The 14,212-nt window shown below is 33.8% G+C and overlaps 1 protein-coding gene across 4 annotated transcripts in view; it reads left to right on the forward strand.

Moving 5' to 3' along the window:
• CLCN3 (Cl-/H+ antiporter 3) overlaps positions 1 to 14,212 on the forward strand; it is a 65,371-nt gene that overhangs the window by 12,987 nt on the left and 38,172 nt on the right. Inside the window, exon 1 of one of the 4 annotated variants that reach the window (XM_016200297.2) lies at positions 7,039 to 7,324. The exons of the other annotated variants lie outside the window; for them this stretch is intronic. Coding sequence (XP_016055783.1) covers positions 7,246 to 7,324 — 79 coding nt within the window. The 5' untranslated portion in view covers positions 7,039 to 7,245. Of the gene's footprint in view, positions 1 to 7,038; positions 7,325 to 14,212 lie in introns of those variants that run through there. 4 annotated transcript variants of the gene reach the window in all.

Consider the following 14,212-nt stretch of genomic DNA (forward strand, 5'->3'; position numbering starts at 1 on the left):
CTTGAAAGCTGTGCTACTTTGTGTTTTTTTTTTCCTTTGATGCTTTTGCTTAGGGAGGAGAACTGACAACTCAAGTTAAAGCTCAATGTCATATAGTGTGTCCAGATACAAATGTAAAGCACCTATACTTAATGGGTAAGCTACCATTAATCTGACACTTTTAGGAGTAATATATTTAGTTTGAGGAGTAAAGGATGCAATTTTTGTTAATGTTTATCTCATACAAGTGATTATATTTATTAGCATTTCTTTAAAAAAATGTTATAGAAAATGTTAAACATATGTATAGGAAAAAGTATTATGTACCTTCATGTTCTAATCACTTAGGTTAAATAATTATCAACTCATGATCAATTTTGTTTCATCTCTACTTCCTTCTCCCAGTTATTTTGAAATAAATCTGAAACATTGCATCATTTTAGATAGCTAGATAGATGAATATACTGATAAAGTATCTCTCCTTGATCAAACTTCAGTCAGGCTTCTCTGAATTCTCTTCCCAATTAGGTGTCTCACTTTGGACTTGTTTTAGTATTGCTCAGTTTTGGCAAGAATCCTGTAAAGTTGGTTCAGCCTGAATCCCCCACTCTCCTCACCTTCCTCCACCTTCCTCCACCCCTCTTGTCCCCCAGCAATCACCACAGTTGTTTGTGTCCATGAGTATTTTCTCTCTTCTTTAAAAAATATTTTGCTCAATCCCCCCCACTCCCTCCTTCCCAAGTCCCCTCTCCTAGCATTAGCCTGCTCTCTATCAATCTGTCATTGTTTTGCTTGCTGGTTCACTTTATTCATTAGATTCTGTACATGAGTGAAATTATATGGCACTTATCTTTCTCTGACTGGCTTATTTCACTTAGCGTAATGCTTCCCAGTTCTATCCATGCTGTGGTAAAGGGCAAGATTTCCTTCTTTTTTTATGGCCCAGTAGTATTCCATTGTGTAAATGTGCCACAGCTTTTTTTTTTTTTTTTTTAATATGTCTTTATTGATTTCAGAGAGAGGAAGGGAGAGAGAGATAGAAACATCAGTGATGAGAGAGTCATTGATCGGCTTCCTCCTGCACGCCCCTGACTGGGGTTTGAGCCTACAATGTGGGCGTGTGCTCTTGACTGGGAATCGAACCGTGATCTCCTGGATTCTAGGTCGATGCTCAACCTCTGAGCCATGCCTGGCCATGCTGTACCACAGCTTTTTTATCCACTCATCTACTAATGGACACTGGGGCCTACTTCTAAATCTTGGCTATTGTAAATAATGCTGCAGTGAACATAGGGATGCATATATTCTTTCAAATTAGTGTTTTGGGTTTCTTTGGATACATTACCAGAAGTAGAATCAAGGAGTCATTCAGCAGTTCTGTTTTTAATTTTTTTGAGGAAACTCCATACTGTTTTCCTTAGTGGCTGTACCAATCTGCATTCCCTCCAACAGTACACAAGGGTTTCATTTTCTCTACATTCTCACCAATACTTGTTGTTTGTTGATTTATTGATGATAGCCATTCTGACAGGTGTGAGGTGATATCTCATTGTGGTTTTAATTTGCATTTTTCTGATGATTAGTGACTTTGCATATCTTTTCATATGTCTATTGGCCATCTGTATGCCCTCTCTGGAGAAGCGTCTGTTTAGGTACTTTGCCCATTTTTTAAATTGGATTTTTTTTTTTTTGGTGTTGGGTTTTATAAGTTCTTTATAAATTTTGGGTATTAACCCCTTATTAGATGTATCATTGACAAATATGTTCTCCCATTTAGTGGGTTGTCTTTTCATTTTGTTGATAGTTTCCTTTGCTGTACAAAAACTTTAGCTTGATATAGTCCATTTGTTCACATTTTTTTCTTTTGTTTCCCTTGCCTGAGGAGATATATCAGAAAAAGTATCATTTGGGTAGTGGGCACACAATGCAATATAGAGATCATGCATCATGGAGACGTACAATAGAAACCTTTGTAATCTTATTAACCAGTGTCACCCCAATAAATTTAATTAAAAAAAGAAAAAATACATTGCCATGAAAAATGTTTGAGATTTTACTGCCTATGCGTTCTTCTAGGATTTTTATGGTTTCAAGTTGTACATTTAAGTCTAATCCATTTTGAGTTTATTCTCATGTATGGTGTAAGAAGATGGTTTAATTTCATTTTTTTCATTTATCTGTCCACTTTTCCCAGCACCATTTACTGAATAGACTTTCTTTCACCCATTGTATGTTCTTGCCTCCTTTGTCAAATATTAATTGACCATAAAGGTGTGGGTTTATTTCTGGGCTCTCTATTCTGTTCCATTGAGCTATATGTTTGTTTTTATGCCAGTACCATGCTGTTGATTACTATGGCTTTGTAGTATAGTTTGATACCATATGGAATCATTCTTTCAACTTTATTCTTCTTTCTCAAGATTGCTGTGGCTATTCGGGGTCTTTTTGGTTCCATATAAATTTTTGGAATATTTGTTCCTGTTCTGTGAAATATGCCATTGGTATCTTGATAGGAATTGCATTGAATCTGTAGATTCCTTTGAGGTAGTATAAACATTTTAATGATGCTAATTCTTTCTACCCATGAGCATAATATATGCTTTCATTTGTTTGTATCTTCAACTTCTTTCTTCAGTGTCTTATAATTTACCGAGTACAGGTCTTTTACATCCTTGGTTAAATTTATTCCTAGGTGTTTTATTTTTTCGATGCAGTTGTGAAAGGGATTATTTTCTTAGTTTCCCCTTTTAATAGTTCATTATTAGTGTATAAAAATGCACCTGATTTCTGGACATTTATTTTGTCGCCTTCTACTTTACGGAATTCATTTTTTCAGTTCTGTTAGTTTTTTGGTGGAATCTTTAGGGTTCTCCACGCCATCCACAATAATGACAGTTTTACTTCTTCCTTTCCATTTTGAATGGTTTTTATTTCTTTTTCTTGTCTGATTGCTGTGGCTAGGATTTCCAATACTATGTTGAATAAGAGTGGTGAAAGCAGACATTCCTGTCTTGTTTTCAATCTTAAGGGAAACACTTGTAGTTTTTGCCCATTGAGTATAATGTTGGCTATGGGTTTGTCATATATGGCCTTTATTATATTGAGGTATGTTCCCTCTATGCCCACTTTTCTGAGAGTTTTTTAAAAAATTTAAATGGATGCTAGATTTTATCAAATACTTTTTCTGCATCTGTTGATATGACCATGTGGTTTTTATCCTTCATTTTGTTTATGTTGTGTATCATGTTTATTGATTTGTGGATATTGAATCATCCTTGCATCCCTGGAATAAATCCCACTTGATTATGGTGTATGATCTTTTTAATGTATTGCTGGATCAAGTTTGCTAATATTATGTTAAGGATTTTAGCGTCTATGTTCATCAAGGATATTAGTCTATAATTTTCTTTCTTTGTAGTGTCTATTTGATCAAAATGGATAACTTCTTAGAAACATATAATCTTTCAAAACTGAATCAGGAAGAATCAGAAAATCTGAAAAGATCAATTACAGCTAATGAAATTGAAGCAGTAATTTAAAAAAACTCTCAACAAACTAAAGTCCTAGACTGGATGGCTTCACAGGTGAATTTTACCAAACATTCAAAGTACTAACACCTATGTGTCTCAAAGTATTCCAAAAGGTTCAAGAGGTGGAAGACTCCCAAGCTAATTTTAGAAGCTTAGCATTATCCTAAATCCTAATCCTTTTAGTAATTTTTTATTGAGAAACCTTCTAACCCCCTCCTTGGCTATAAATTCCCATTTCCTTGTTGTGTTGGGAATTGAGCCGAGGTCTATATTGAGGTTGCATTTCCCCCATTGCAATAGTCCTGAATAAAATATATTTTTACTGTTTTAACTACAATCCAGCTCTGGTTTTTTGCTGACTATATATTTCATTTTGTATCTCTAAGTTACAAGAATTCCTTTAAGGTTATTATCACATCTAAAACTGAATTATCCTTAAAATAAAATATTTTGTCAATTTCACATTTCCCCATTTGTTTCATAAAAAACTTGTACATTGAAATTGATATATATTTTAAGACTTTTTGTTTTTATTTGTTTATTTGTTTATTTTGTTAATCCTCACCTGAGGATATTTTTTCCGTTGCTTTTCAGAGAGATTAGAAGGGAGAGAGAGAGAAACATCGATGTGAGAGAGACACATTGATTGGTTGCCTTCTGCACTCACCCCTACGGGGGCCAGGGATTGAGCCAGCAACCAAAGTATGTGGGCTTGGCTGGAATCGAACCCGGGACCCTTCAGTCTGCAGGCTGACCTTCTACCCTCTGAGCTAAACTGGCTAGGACTTGTTTTGTTTTTAATTCTATAGCCCTTCCCTTCCTTTTTCTTACTATTTATTTATTGAAGAAATCAGGTCATTTGTTTCCTAATTTGGGTTTTCCTGATTGTGTTCCTGAGCTGTCATTTCACATTTTTCTGTTTTTTCCCTATTTCCTGTAAATTGGTAGTTAGATCTAAAGGCAAAAAACATTTTTTTAAGTAATTCTAATGTTGTAGGCTTCTTGGATCATGTGTGTTACGAAGGGCTTAAAGTTTGAACATTATAATACTATAGTCATATGTTGTATATATATATATACATAGTTATAATACCTTAGTCATCTGTAGTCATCTGTTCTGCCTCCGTGATTTAATACTTTGTAGAGGTTGTGATTTACCCAATATCCCACATCAAGTTGATATTCAAATCTAGGGTGCATTTGAAAGTAGAAATATCTTCCCCTTCTAAATTTTAAGGCTTTTTTTGTGCTGCTGCTTTAGTGTTTTTGTTCTTCAGAAGTTCCATCCTGAACCCCCCCACCCCCGCAGCTGTACCTCGGAATTATCAAATTTGTCCTGTTCTCTTTCCACTTCAGCCCCACTCTAAATTGTAATTTAGTTTGTTAATCTGGTAATACCTAATCTGTGTCAAAGTCCTCTTTTTGCCACACCTTCCAGTCTATCTTTTTCTAAAGTCTAATTATAAAGCACTGTAGCCTGAGTAATAATTCGTATAAGAGAAAGTGGCAGCCATGGACCTCATAAACGTAAGAGATTTACTTTTGAAATTTAAAAAATTTTCAGATTTCTTATTACAAAAGTAATACATTTATGTAAAAAAGTAAATATGTAATATGTTTGTTTAAAAATTTTAAAAACTGTGGAACTATATTAAGTAAAAACTAAATGTGCCATCATCGTCACTACTTTACCTCATGCCTTCCTTGGTGATAACAGTTGTTGAATTTGGTGTGTCTCATTCTAAACTGAATTCTATAAAAATATGTACAATTTATATATTGTATATGCATGCACACATACACAAAATTTTTGTTAACTAAAAATAATTCAAAATTATTTACTTATGATACAAAACTTTTATTTATGCAACACTGTCAGTATATTTTATAGGGAAGGTATTCTTCCCCTTCTGGTTAGTACTAGCTAGCTATCACTTCCATTTTTCTTTTGTGACCAAGTTGTAAATCAGGAAAAACAGGTTAAGAGAGTATCTACAAATACCAGGAAACCTTGTAGTTTTTTCATTTTATATAAAGGCATGAAAGAATGTAAATATAAAAATTATTTATGATTGCCATACATAGTTTTGAAAAGTTTTATAATAGTAGAACTTTACTTATCAAAGGACTGCAAAGGACCAAATTTAATGTAATAAAGTTAGTTCTTTGTCAAAGCTATCCTTTAAAAAAAGTATTTCCAAGAAAATTTTAAAAATACAAAAAACAAAAAATCAGAGTCATATCATAAATGTTTAATAGCTAGAATCAGAATTAGATTTTATGGTATTAATTCGAGTCTGTTCTTTCCTAAACCCTTTTCCTTAAATCCCAGGTGGGATTTTGTGAGGTCTTTTTTTCTGATGTTCACACTTTTTGATATATAAAAAAACTTTATTTAACCTCTGTAAAAAGATACCCCAAATAACTAAAATGTACTAGACAAACTGAGTAGAATTTCTTCTCTTTACTGCCATGTGTGTCCTCTCTTTTTTAATTATCCCAATTCTCATATAAATGCCTTGAATTGGAGCAGACCTCAGAAGTTGGCTCATTTAATACTTAGGAAACAAATTTTACAGAACCCCCGAGTCTTACGGAATTGCTTCTAATGAATAGCACATTTTTATTTAGTGGCACAGCAATAAGATTGCTGTTTTGGAAGGAGAGTCTCCTAGTCTAGAAGAATCACCTCAAGGGTAGCTGTAAAAATTATGAGTATCAGCTCTTTTTTTTGAATTACAGTTTGAAACAAAAATAATTGCTTTATTTATGAATTTCATAAAAATTTCCAGCAAAGACCCAATTGGAAGTTACCTTTTGAGACATATTTTGCTAAAAGCCTTTTTTTTAAAAGCACAAAATATTTGTGAGATAGGACAAATAGGAAGGTAGGATAGTAAAATCTCCTACCTAGTAAATCTCTTTTTGCATTGTTTCACAAACAATAGCCAAGTTACTTATTATGTTGATAAGTTTTCTTTCTCCTCAAAAGGCAGAATGTGTTACTAGTTAGTTCTTGAAAGAAGGAAACGAGAGGCTGCTGGAGGGGATTAGGGAGATAAAATACTAAATTTTCTGAACTCACAGAAGTCTGAAGTATATTTTAGGTCATTAAAAATTGACTTTTAAAACCAAGTCTCTTGAAGTCTTTGATAGTTATTTATGACTCACATGACATTACTATATAAAAATTAGTACACGTATATTATAAAGTCACACCACCTTATTAGTGTTGCTCCCATTTTTCTACATTAGAAAAGAAAAGGGGCATTGTTTACCTCCAGAATTTCCTCTTCACATCTCTATATTAAATGCTTTGTTCCCCTGTGTATTTATCTTAAAATCAAAATGAAATAAGGTCTGTTGTCTTACTGTAGTTGCCACTGATGCTGTAGAAGCTGTATTGTGAGTGCTTTAAAATTCTCAAACCAGTTTTGTCTGTTATTCTTGGAGCTTAGTCATCATCATACGTAGCAGGACCTGATTAAGGAGGCTGTTCCGCCTCCAAGCCTTGCCAGATTGTAGCCACTAGCAACCGGGCTGCAATAATTTCCCTTTGATGACATCATCCACTGTGGAAGAACACAGTGGCTTCAGCGAATCCAACTACATACAGTCCTAACCCTCATCAAATATGGCATCTCCCTTGCCTGCTGCAGCAGGGGTGAAGGAAATGCCACTGTCTTTTTAAGCTAGCAAGCTTTTCTTTTTCTTCTTCTTTTTTAAAATTCTAATCATGGATGCTTCTTCTGATCCTTATTTGCCTTATGACGGGGGAGGAGACTATATTCCCCTGAGGGAATTACATAAAAGAGGTAATACCATCCCCTTGCTATGAATCCTCTGTTGGTATGTTTTGCATGCGGCTGGGCGGTTCTCTAATTTAAACAGGTTCTCGATTGTCCTTTAAATACTGCAGTGTGTTGTTTAGTTGGCCTGGGTTGTTAGGAAAAGGCAAATGCAACCTTCTGAATGTTCTGTAGTTCTCTCTGATTGTTTTCTCTGTGCAGATTAGTACTGCTTCAGATCACATCGGACTCCGACTCCATCTTCTGTGTGAAATCCTCTTTCTTTTTAACTGGGAAAATGAATTAATCCGCTTTTACAGCTAACTAATGTAGTGCTGGTTGGCACCTAAAAAATGTTTTTCTTCCTTCGGAAAACGTGTTTCCTTTAATTTACACAGAGAAATCAAGTGTGTGTCTGTGTACCATTATATTTCAGCTGCTGCCAATTACCATGTAGCTTTCATGCCACAAAGTAAATTTATAGTAAAAGCTTACCAGCATTTTAGAACAGTGGGAAATGGCAATAAAAATGAACACATTTTTATATTAATATTTTCCATTTAATATACATTTCAACTGATTAACATTAACTACATTGTCTTGCACAGGTAGCTTTTAAAAATTGATATGATAAAAACATTTAGGGGAATTTTTACACCTCAGAAAAAATAATAGTGAGTAGTTTGTAAAAACCAGAAAAGCACCGAGCATTCATATAAATCTTTTTGGCAGGTACTTTCAGGGTCTCCTTAAAACTGATTACATGTTAATTAAACTGCTTTTTGTTCATTTTTCTTAAATGGTTATACTAAAACTAGGCTGTTGGCAATTGTTCTAGAAAAAAAATTGAACCTAAAGAAAACTATCTTAGGTGACTTTTATGAGCCACATTAGTTTGAATTACTGCATGGCTATATACTCATTTTATGGTTTAGCCCAAACTTTTATTTATGAAATAAAGAAGTCATGATTTTCCTGAGCATATTTAGCCCGTTTTATTTAAAGTATAGTTTGCATTCTGATAACACTTTTTTTTCTTACTGTTAAGTTCCATTAGAATTAAGAAGTTAATATAGTCAACAAATATTTATTGATTGCATTGTCTACTGGATACTATTTTAGGCTCTGAACAGCTATAACATTATATATCCATAGTATTCTGCTGTCAGTAAAAGCTTGCTTTTCAGATTTTGAGAAAAAGAGTATGAAAAGATGATGTTACATATACAGTATTGTGCTTCTCTTACTGAGTTCCCTTCTTAATAAAATTTGTATATAATTATATATAAAATAATATATATAATTTTAGAATATTTGGGAAAATAACCTAAAAGCATAAAGAAGAAAATAAAAATTTTTCATAATCTTACCACCCAGAGCTGTTGCCCCTCCCAAATGTGTGTTTATTAACTCTACTTTTTCCTATGTTACCATCATCCCTTTTCTGGCAAGGATTTCTTTAAGCAGGAAGCAACTTGGATGAATGGTGACTGTTCAAATGTCACAGCATTTGTAATTAATTACACTGTAAAACAAGACAAATTGTGTTTTCTTTGAGCTATTACAACATCTTGATGATAATAAACCAGAAGACCTAGGCTTGGGAAATTTAAATTATCAATGTTAAGCTTAACAATCTCTGGCAGAACAAACTTACGGAGTTCATCTCTGTTTAAGATATGCAAATAATAAGAAATAAGCCAAAGCATATGTGAGAGTAGGCATGGTTACTGATATGGTTATTACTAAAATGTAAGCTTTTTGTGTCTATTATATTTTCACAAATAATCCGTTAGGAATCTTGCTTAAGTCTAAATCATTAGTCTTTCTCTTGATAGCCCAAATAGGTTTCTTGTCCCTTGATGAGACTCAATTAATATAAGCTAATGTTATTTGAAAGTAAAATGGTGTTTTTGTAGTACCGATTAGTCAGTTATTAGGCTTGCTTGACTGTACTGTAGTATCCTAGTATCTGTGGGTGAGAGGTTATTTGTTTTCCATAATTTATAAGTTATTGTAGCCATAGGTCAGCACAAAGGAACTAGAAATGTGGAGATAAGCATAAGCAGCTAACATAAACCAAGAAAACTGAATCAGGACAAAACAATGACTAGAAATATCTCTTCAGGTGGATGAAAGGTGAAGAGGCAGATAGATAATGGAGGTATGAAACTGTAAAGGATACCAAGAAAGTAAACATGAAACCTGGAGTGTTAGAGTTGGGATTACTTTTGTGGAGTAAATTAAATTTAATATAGTTTTCTCTGTGAGTTGTTAAATGATGTAGCTTTCCTACTTAAGTGAGTAATACAGAGACTGGAAATGTCAGTGGATTAAAACTAGAATTAGTTAATATATTGATGACAGATTAGAAATTATGACATTTTAGAAAGAGCCATAGGGGCAAAATTCCTATACAGAAGCTATCAAGTTCGTTCATGAAATGTCTCATTTTTATCAGTGGAAAAAAACTTGCTTTATATAGATTGTCAGTTTTATACTTTGACTTTCTTCTTAATTTATTCATGAAGATTAATTAGTTTGGGGAGGCTGAATTCTTCTACCAGGCCCTATCATGGATTTGATTTTTTGGGCCTTGAGCCTCCATTTATTCCCTGAGGTATCTTTAAAAATTATTTGAATATTAATTGTTTCATTTAAAGAATTTAGTTGAGCTCTTGTGTATATATATAAAGCATTACTCGGTGCTGTGGAGAAAGATTAATAGTAATATTAATAATAGCTCATACTTAGTGTAGAATTTACTGTTCACCAGATACTGTTTTAAGTGCTTTAGGTGTATCAATTTATGTGTAACAAATCATTTTAATCCTCATTGCAGACTTGTCAAGTAGGTACTGTTTTAATCTCCATTTCTCTGTTGACAAAACTGAGGTAAGCAAATGTTAAAAGTCAGGATTTGATCCAGATGACTTGGCTCATACTCTAATCATGAATATATACTGCTTCTTACTATATATCCCTGTAATAACTTGACATTTTGAGTCTGGAAGGGACATAAGAAGGCTTCCCAAATTTAAAAACAAGCAAAACCCCAACTAAGTTAATAAATTTCTGGTGAATACTATAGACTGCATGTATTCTGGGACGTTAGGGGAGGAAGAGATCAGGCTCCTTTTGACAAGTGTTTTCAAAGTAGGCCAAGTCTTCAAGTACACAAGGGAATTTGATATGATGTCCATTAGGGAGAGGGGAGAGTGAGTACGTGCTCTGGGAGGAGTAAATGCCTCCTGTGCTGTTCCCTGGTTAGTTCTGTTGGATCAGTGGGTCATAAAAGGGGTAATATAGAAAGGTGGAAGGTAGAGTGCCGGATCCTAGAGGCAGCTTGAATGCCAGACTAATAATAGCCTTAAACCACAGAAAGTGTTACCTTCCTATTGGAATAAAAGTTTGAGGGCTTTTATTTTTGAAGTTTGTACCTGAAATAATTTCGTGACATTCATTAGCTTAGAGATGTATTTAAGTAAAGTTTTTTTATTCTTATTATAATAGATGAATTCATTTTTATTTCCTCTTAAAAGTATCAGGTAGTTAGTATTTTTTGCACATGATTTGGAAATCCTGGTGCTAGATGATATTCTTATTGCCATAGGGACATTTTGTAGGCTTTTGTAAAATGATTTTAAGAATCAGGTCATTATTGTACTTCTATTACCTCTAATCTTTTAGCCAACTGGAAAATTAAATCTCTTCTCACAAATTAATTCATCTATGTGTCTGTAAATTAAAAGAACAAATGAAGACTCTTTATTTGATATTAGTAACTCTTTGAATTTTAAAACAGTAGTATAAAACAAAGCCTGTCTTTAATTTTATTTACCCACAAGTATCTGATTTTAAATTCTTCAATAAAATCTGGTTCATATTACTATCTCTAGCTCCATTTCCTAAAAATAACCTACACTTTACTCTGATTAATTTTAATCCCTCTCACGGCTTGCTGCAAGTCAGAAATGCTTCGGGTATCAAGATTTCATAATGTGAGCAGATCTGCCACAGATTAGGTTTGTAAATTTGACTGTTTTTTCCAGCACTGAGGTCTCTTCTTTGTGTCTACACAGAGTCACTGGAGACTGGTGGCTTAAGTTGTATTTTAAAGTTTTGTTTTTGTTTTTTAATAAACATATGTTTAATTTGTAATTTTTTTGTAGTCCTTTACAACCATAATTAGATAAAAATGGATTTACTTTCCTTTCTGTTAATGTATTTCTTGTTCCATTTCAGAGAACAAATTTCATAATTTTTTAAATTCATGTAATATATAAATCATCTTATATGCAGAGATAATAAATGAACATGGAAATTCTTTTCAATTATACACATGTTTTAATATCCACTTTATTATCTCTACCTAAGGATGTGTCTTTTGATTTTGGGGCGGCAATAGAATAGAGAAGAAACAGTGAATTGGGTAATAAGCTCAACATTGGTACTGAGTGGTTTTGTGTGTTTGGTCAACTTCTTTGGGATTTGGTTTTAATTTCCAAGTCTTTACAATTTAAATAGATGGCCGTTTAAATATGACAGGATGGCAGAATGAAAGAGTATATACTTCATTTATCCTATTCATTTATCCAACAGATATTTAATTGACCAACTACTAAGTACCAGGCATGGTGCTTGCCATTACCCTTTTAATTTTTCATTTGGGAGTCTGCTAACATTCTGGAACGTCCCACTCTCAACTTACAACATTTACTTTCCCCTTCCTCACCAGGATGACCATTTCTTATCAGTAAGGTCACAGAGGGAGGGGAAAAATACACTGGGGACTAGATTTCCTGCTCTTAATGTACAAAAGAAACTGGGTAGTCGGGGAATATGTAGAGTTTGGGATTTCTGTCTGCCTTCTTCCATAATTAAAAAAAATTGAATATGTTTTATATGTGTGTGATGGGACAGTAATCTGCATTATAAGCTTAAATGGTAAGAATCAGTACTGTCGCATCTTTTGAGATCATCCCTAGAGGTAATGAGTAATAGTCTTAGGAAATAAATATATACCTATTTTTTTCATGTAAAATTATTACTTGGATATTCCCCTTTTAAAAAAGACTTAGGCTGCTGCTGATGTGTGGTTTTAAATTTACTAATAAGGTGTAACCATGAAGTTGTTTTTTTTTAAGCTAAGTTCACCAAATGTATGTTAAGGCCTAGTGGGTGGGAATGTAAAGGTTTTTATTTCTGAGAAAGCAGATAATTTCATTAATGTTGTATTCTCTGGTTAAGTGCTTATCAAATTTAAGGTTTTAACATGTTGGTCATGAAATCAATTGGGTTGTGACCAGTATTAAAAAAAGGCTTTTATTTATGAGAAAGCAGATAATTTCATTAATGTTGTATTCTCTGGTTAAGTGCTTATCAGATTTAAGGTTTTAACATGTTGGTCATGAAATCAATTGGGTTGTGACCAGTATTAAAAAAAAAGAAAGAAAATAAAAAGTAAAAGTGTGAGAGTATATGCCAAATAGTAAATATACTAAACTTTGGTTTTACTTAGGTGCATATCTGTATACTATGTCGGTGAAAAACGTTTCTTGCCATGAGGCAGTCAAACAAGTTTGAAAACCAGTTTCTTAAGTATATACCCAGGAAGGCAGTTAACTCTTTCTGGGGTAAAGGTAGACTTCCTGCCTGCTGAGGTATTTTAGTGTTGGTGATACTTGAACTATGAAATATTGTTGGTGATATTTGACTTCTAAAATGTTCAGTTATGGAAAGGTTGGTCATTTACCATACTTTTTGAAAATTTGTGTCCATGTCAGGTGTAATGAATTACGTTATTAAAAATCTGCAGGACTTTTGCTCAATATACAGTTGTAGCAGAACTCATTAATCAAATTTGTAAGATTCAGCCCCCCCTTTGTAATATTTTCAGTCTTTTAAGATTAATATCTTATGGGTAATATAATACAGCCTAATGAGATGTTGTTGTTTCTGATTAATTTATTGATTTTAGAGAAAGGAGGAAGGGAGAGAGAGAAACATGAATTTGTTGTTCCACTTATTTATACATTCATTGGTTGATTCTTGTATATGCCCTGACCAGGGGTCAAACCTGCAACCTTAAGAATATTGGGATGATGCTCTAACCAGTTGAGCTCCCTGGCCAGGGCCCTAATGAAGTTTTAAATGCCAGAATATTTGAGCAGAAACAATAGCTTGTGTTTACTGATTTCCTACTGTTTGTCAGATTATAATTTGATTTATCTCCAGTCCACATACCATATTCTAAAAGTGGGTGAGAAAACCCAGGTACCTCTAAGAGGTTAGTGTATAACTCGTGCTGGATCACACAGTTAATAGGTGGCAGAGCTGAAATTTGAATCTAGGGCTTTCTGACCTGAAAGTGCATTAAGGTCATGGAATTTCTCTACTAGGCACAGCAAAGTGATTTTCTCCAGTCTTTTTGCTGTTTTTCAGCCATTAGGTAATATAGGGAGTAGTCAGTGACATCTGGTAGTCAGACCTCCAGAAAAGTTTGTTTTTAATTTTTTCTTGTCTTAAATTTGGGTAGTACTACTTTCAAGATCACACTTTCTTATAACCCACCATCCAGGGATCTAGGTAGCAGGAACTATCCTTTATCTTTTTGAAATTCAGTTGTTAAAATTAATAGACTCCTACTGTCTTTGTAGCACTCTGCTCAAGGTTTACATTTCTAAGAGATAGAGTTTGATTAGTTTAACTTGGATCATATGCCTTTTTCTTAGCCGGGGAAGGGAGGATACCTTGATTAAGGCCCTCACCAGGACTGCACCCAACGAGGGATAGAAGTTTCCTAAAAATAATTGGGTTCTGTTACAGAAAGAAGGGAAAAGGTTACCAGGTGAGCAGAAGCAAGAGTCCATTACACGCCCAGCTAGCGTCACTCAGAGGTTGAGCATTGACCTG

This window comes from Miniopterus natalensis, chromosome 4 (assembly GCF_054644295.1).
Source record: "Miniopterus natalensis isolate mMinNat1 chromosome 4, mMinNat1.hap1, whole genome shotgun sequence".
Classification (NCBI taxonomy): Eukaryota; Metazoa; Chordata; class Mammalia; order Chiroptera; family Miniopteridae; genus Miniopterus; species Miniopterus natalensis.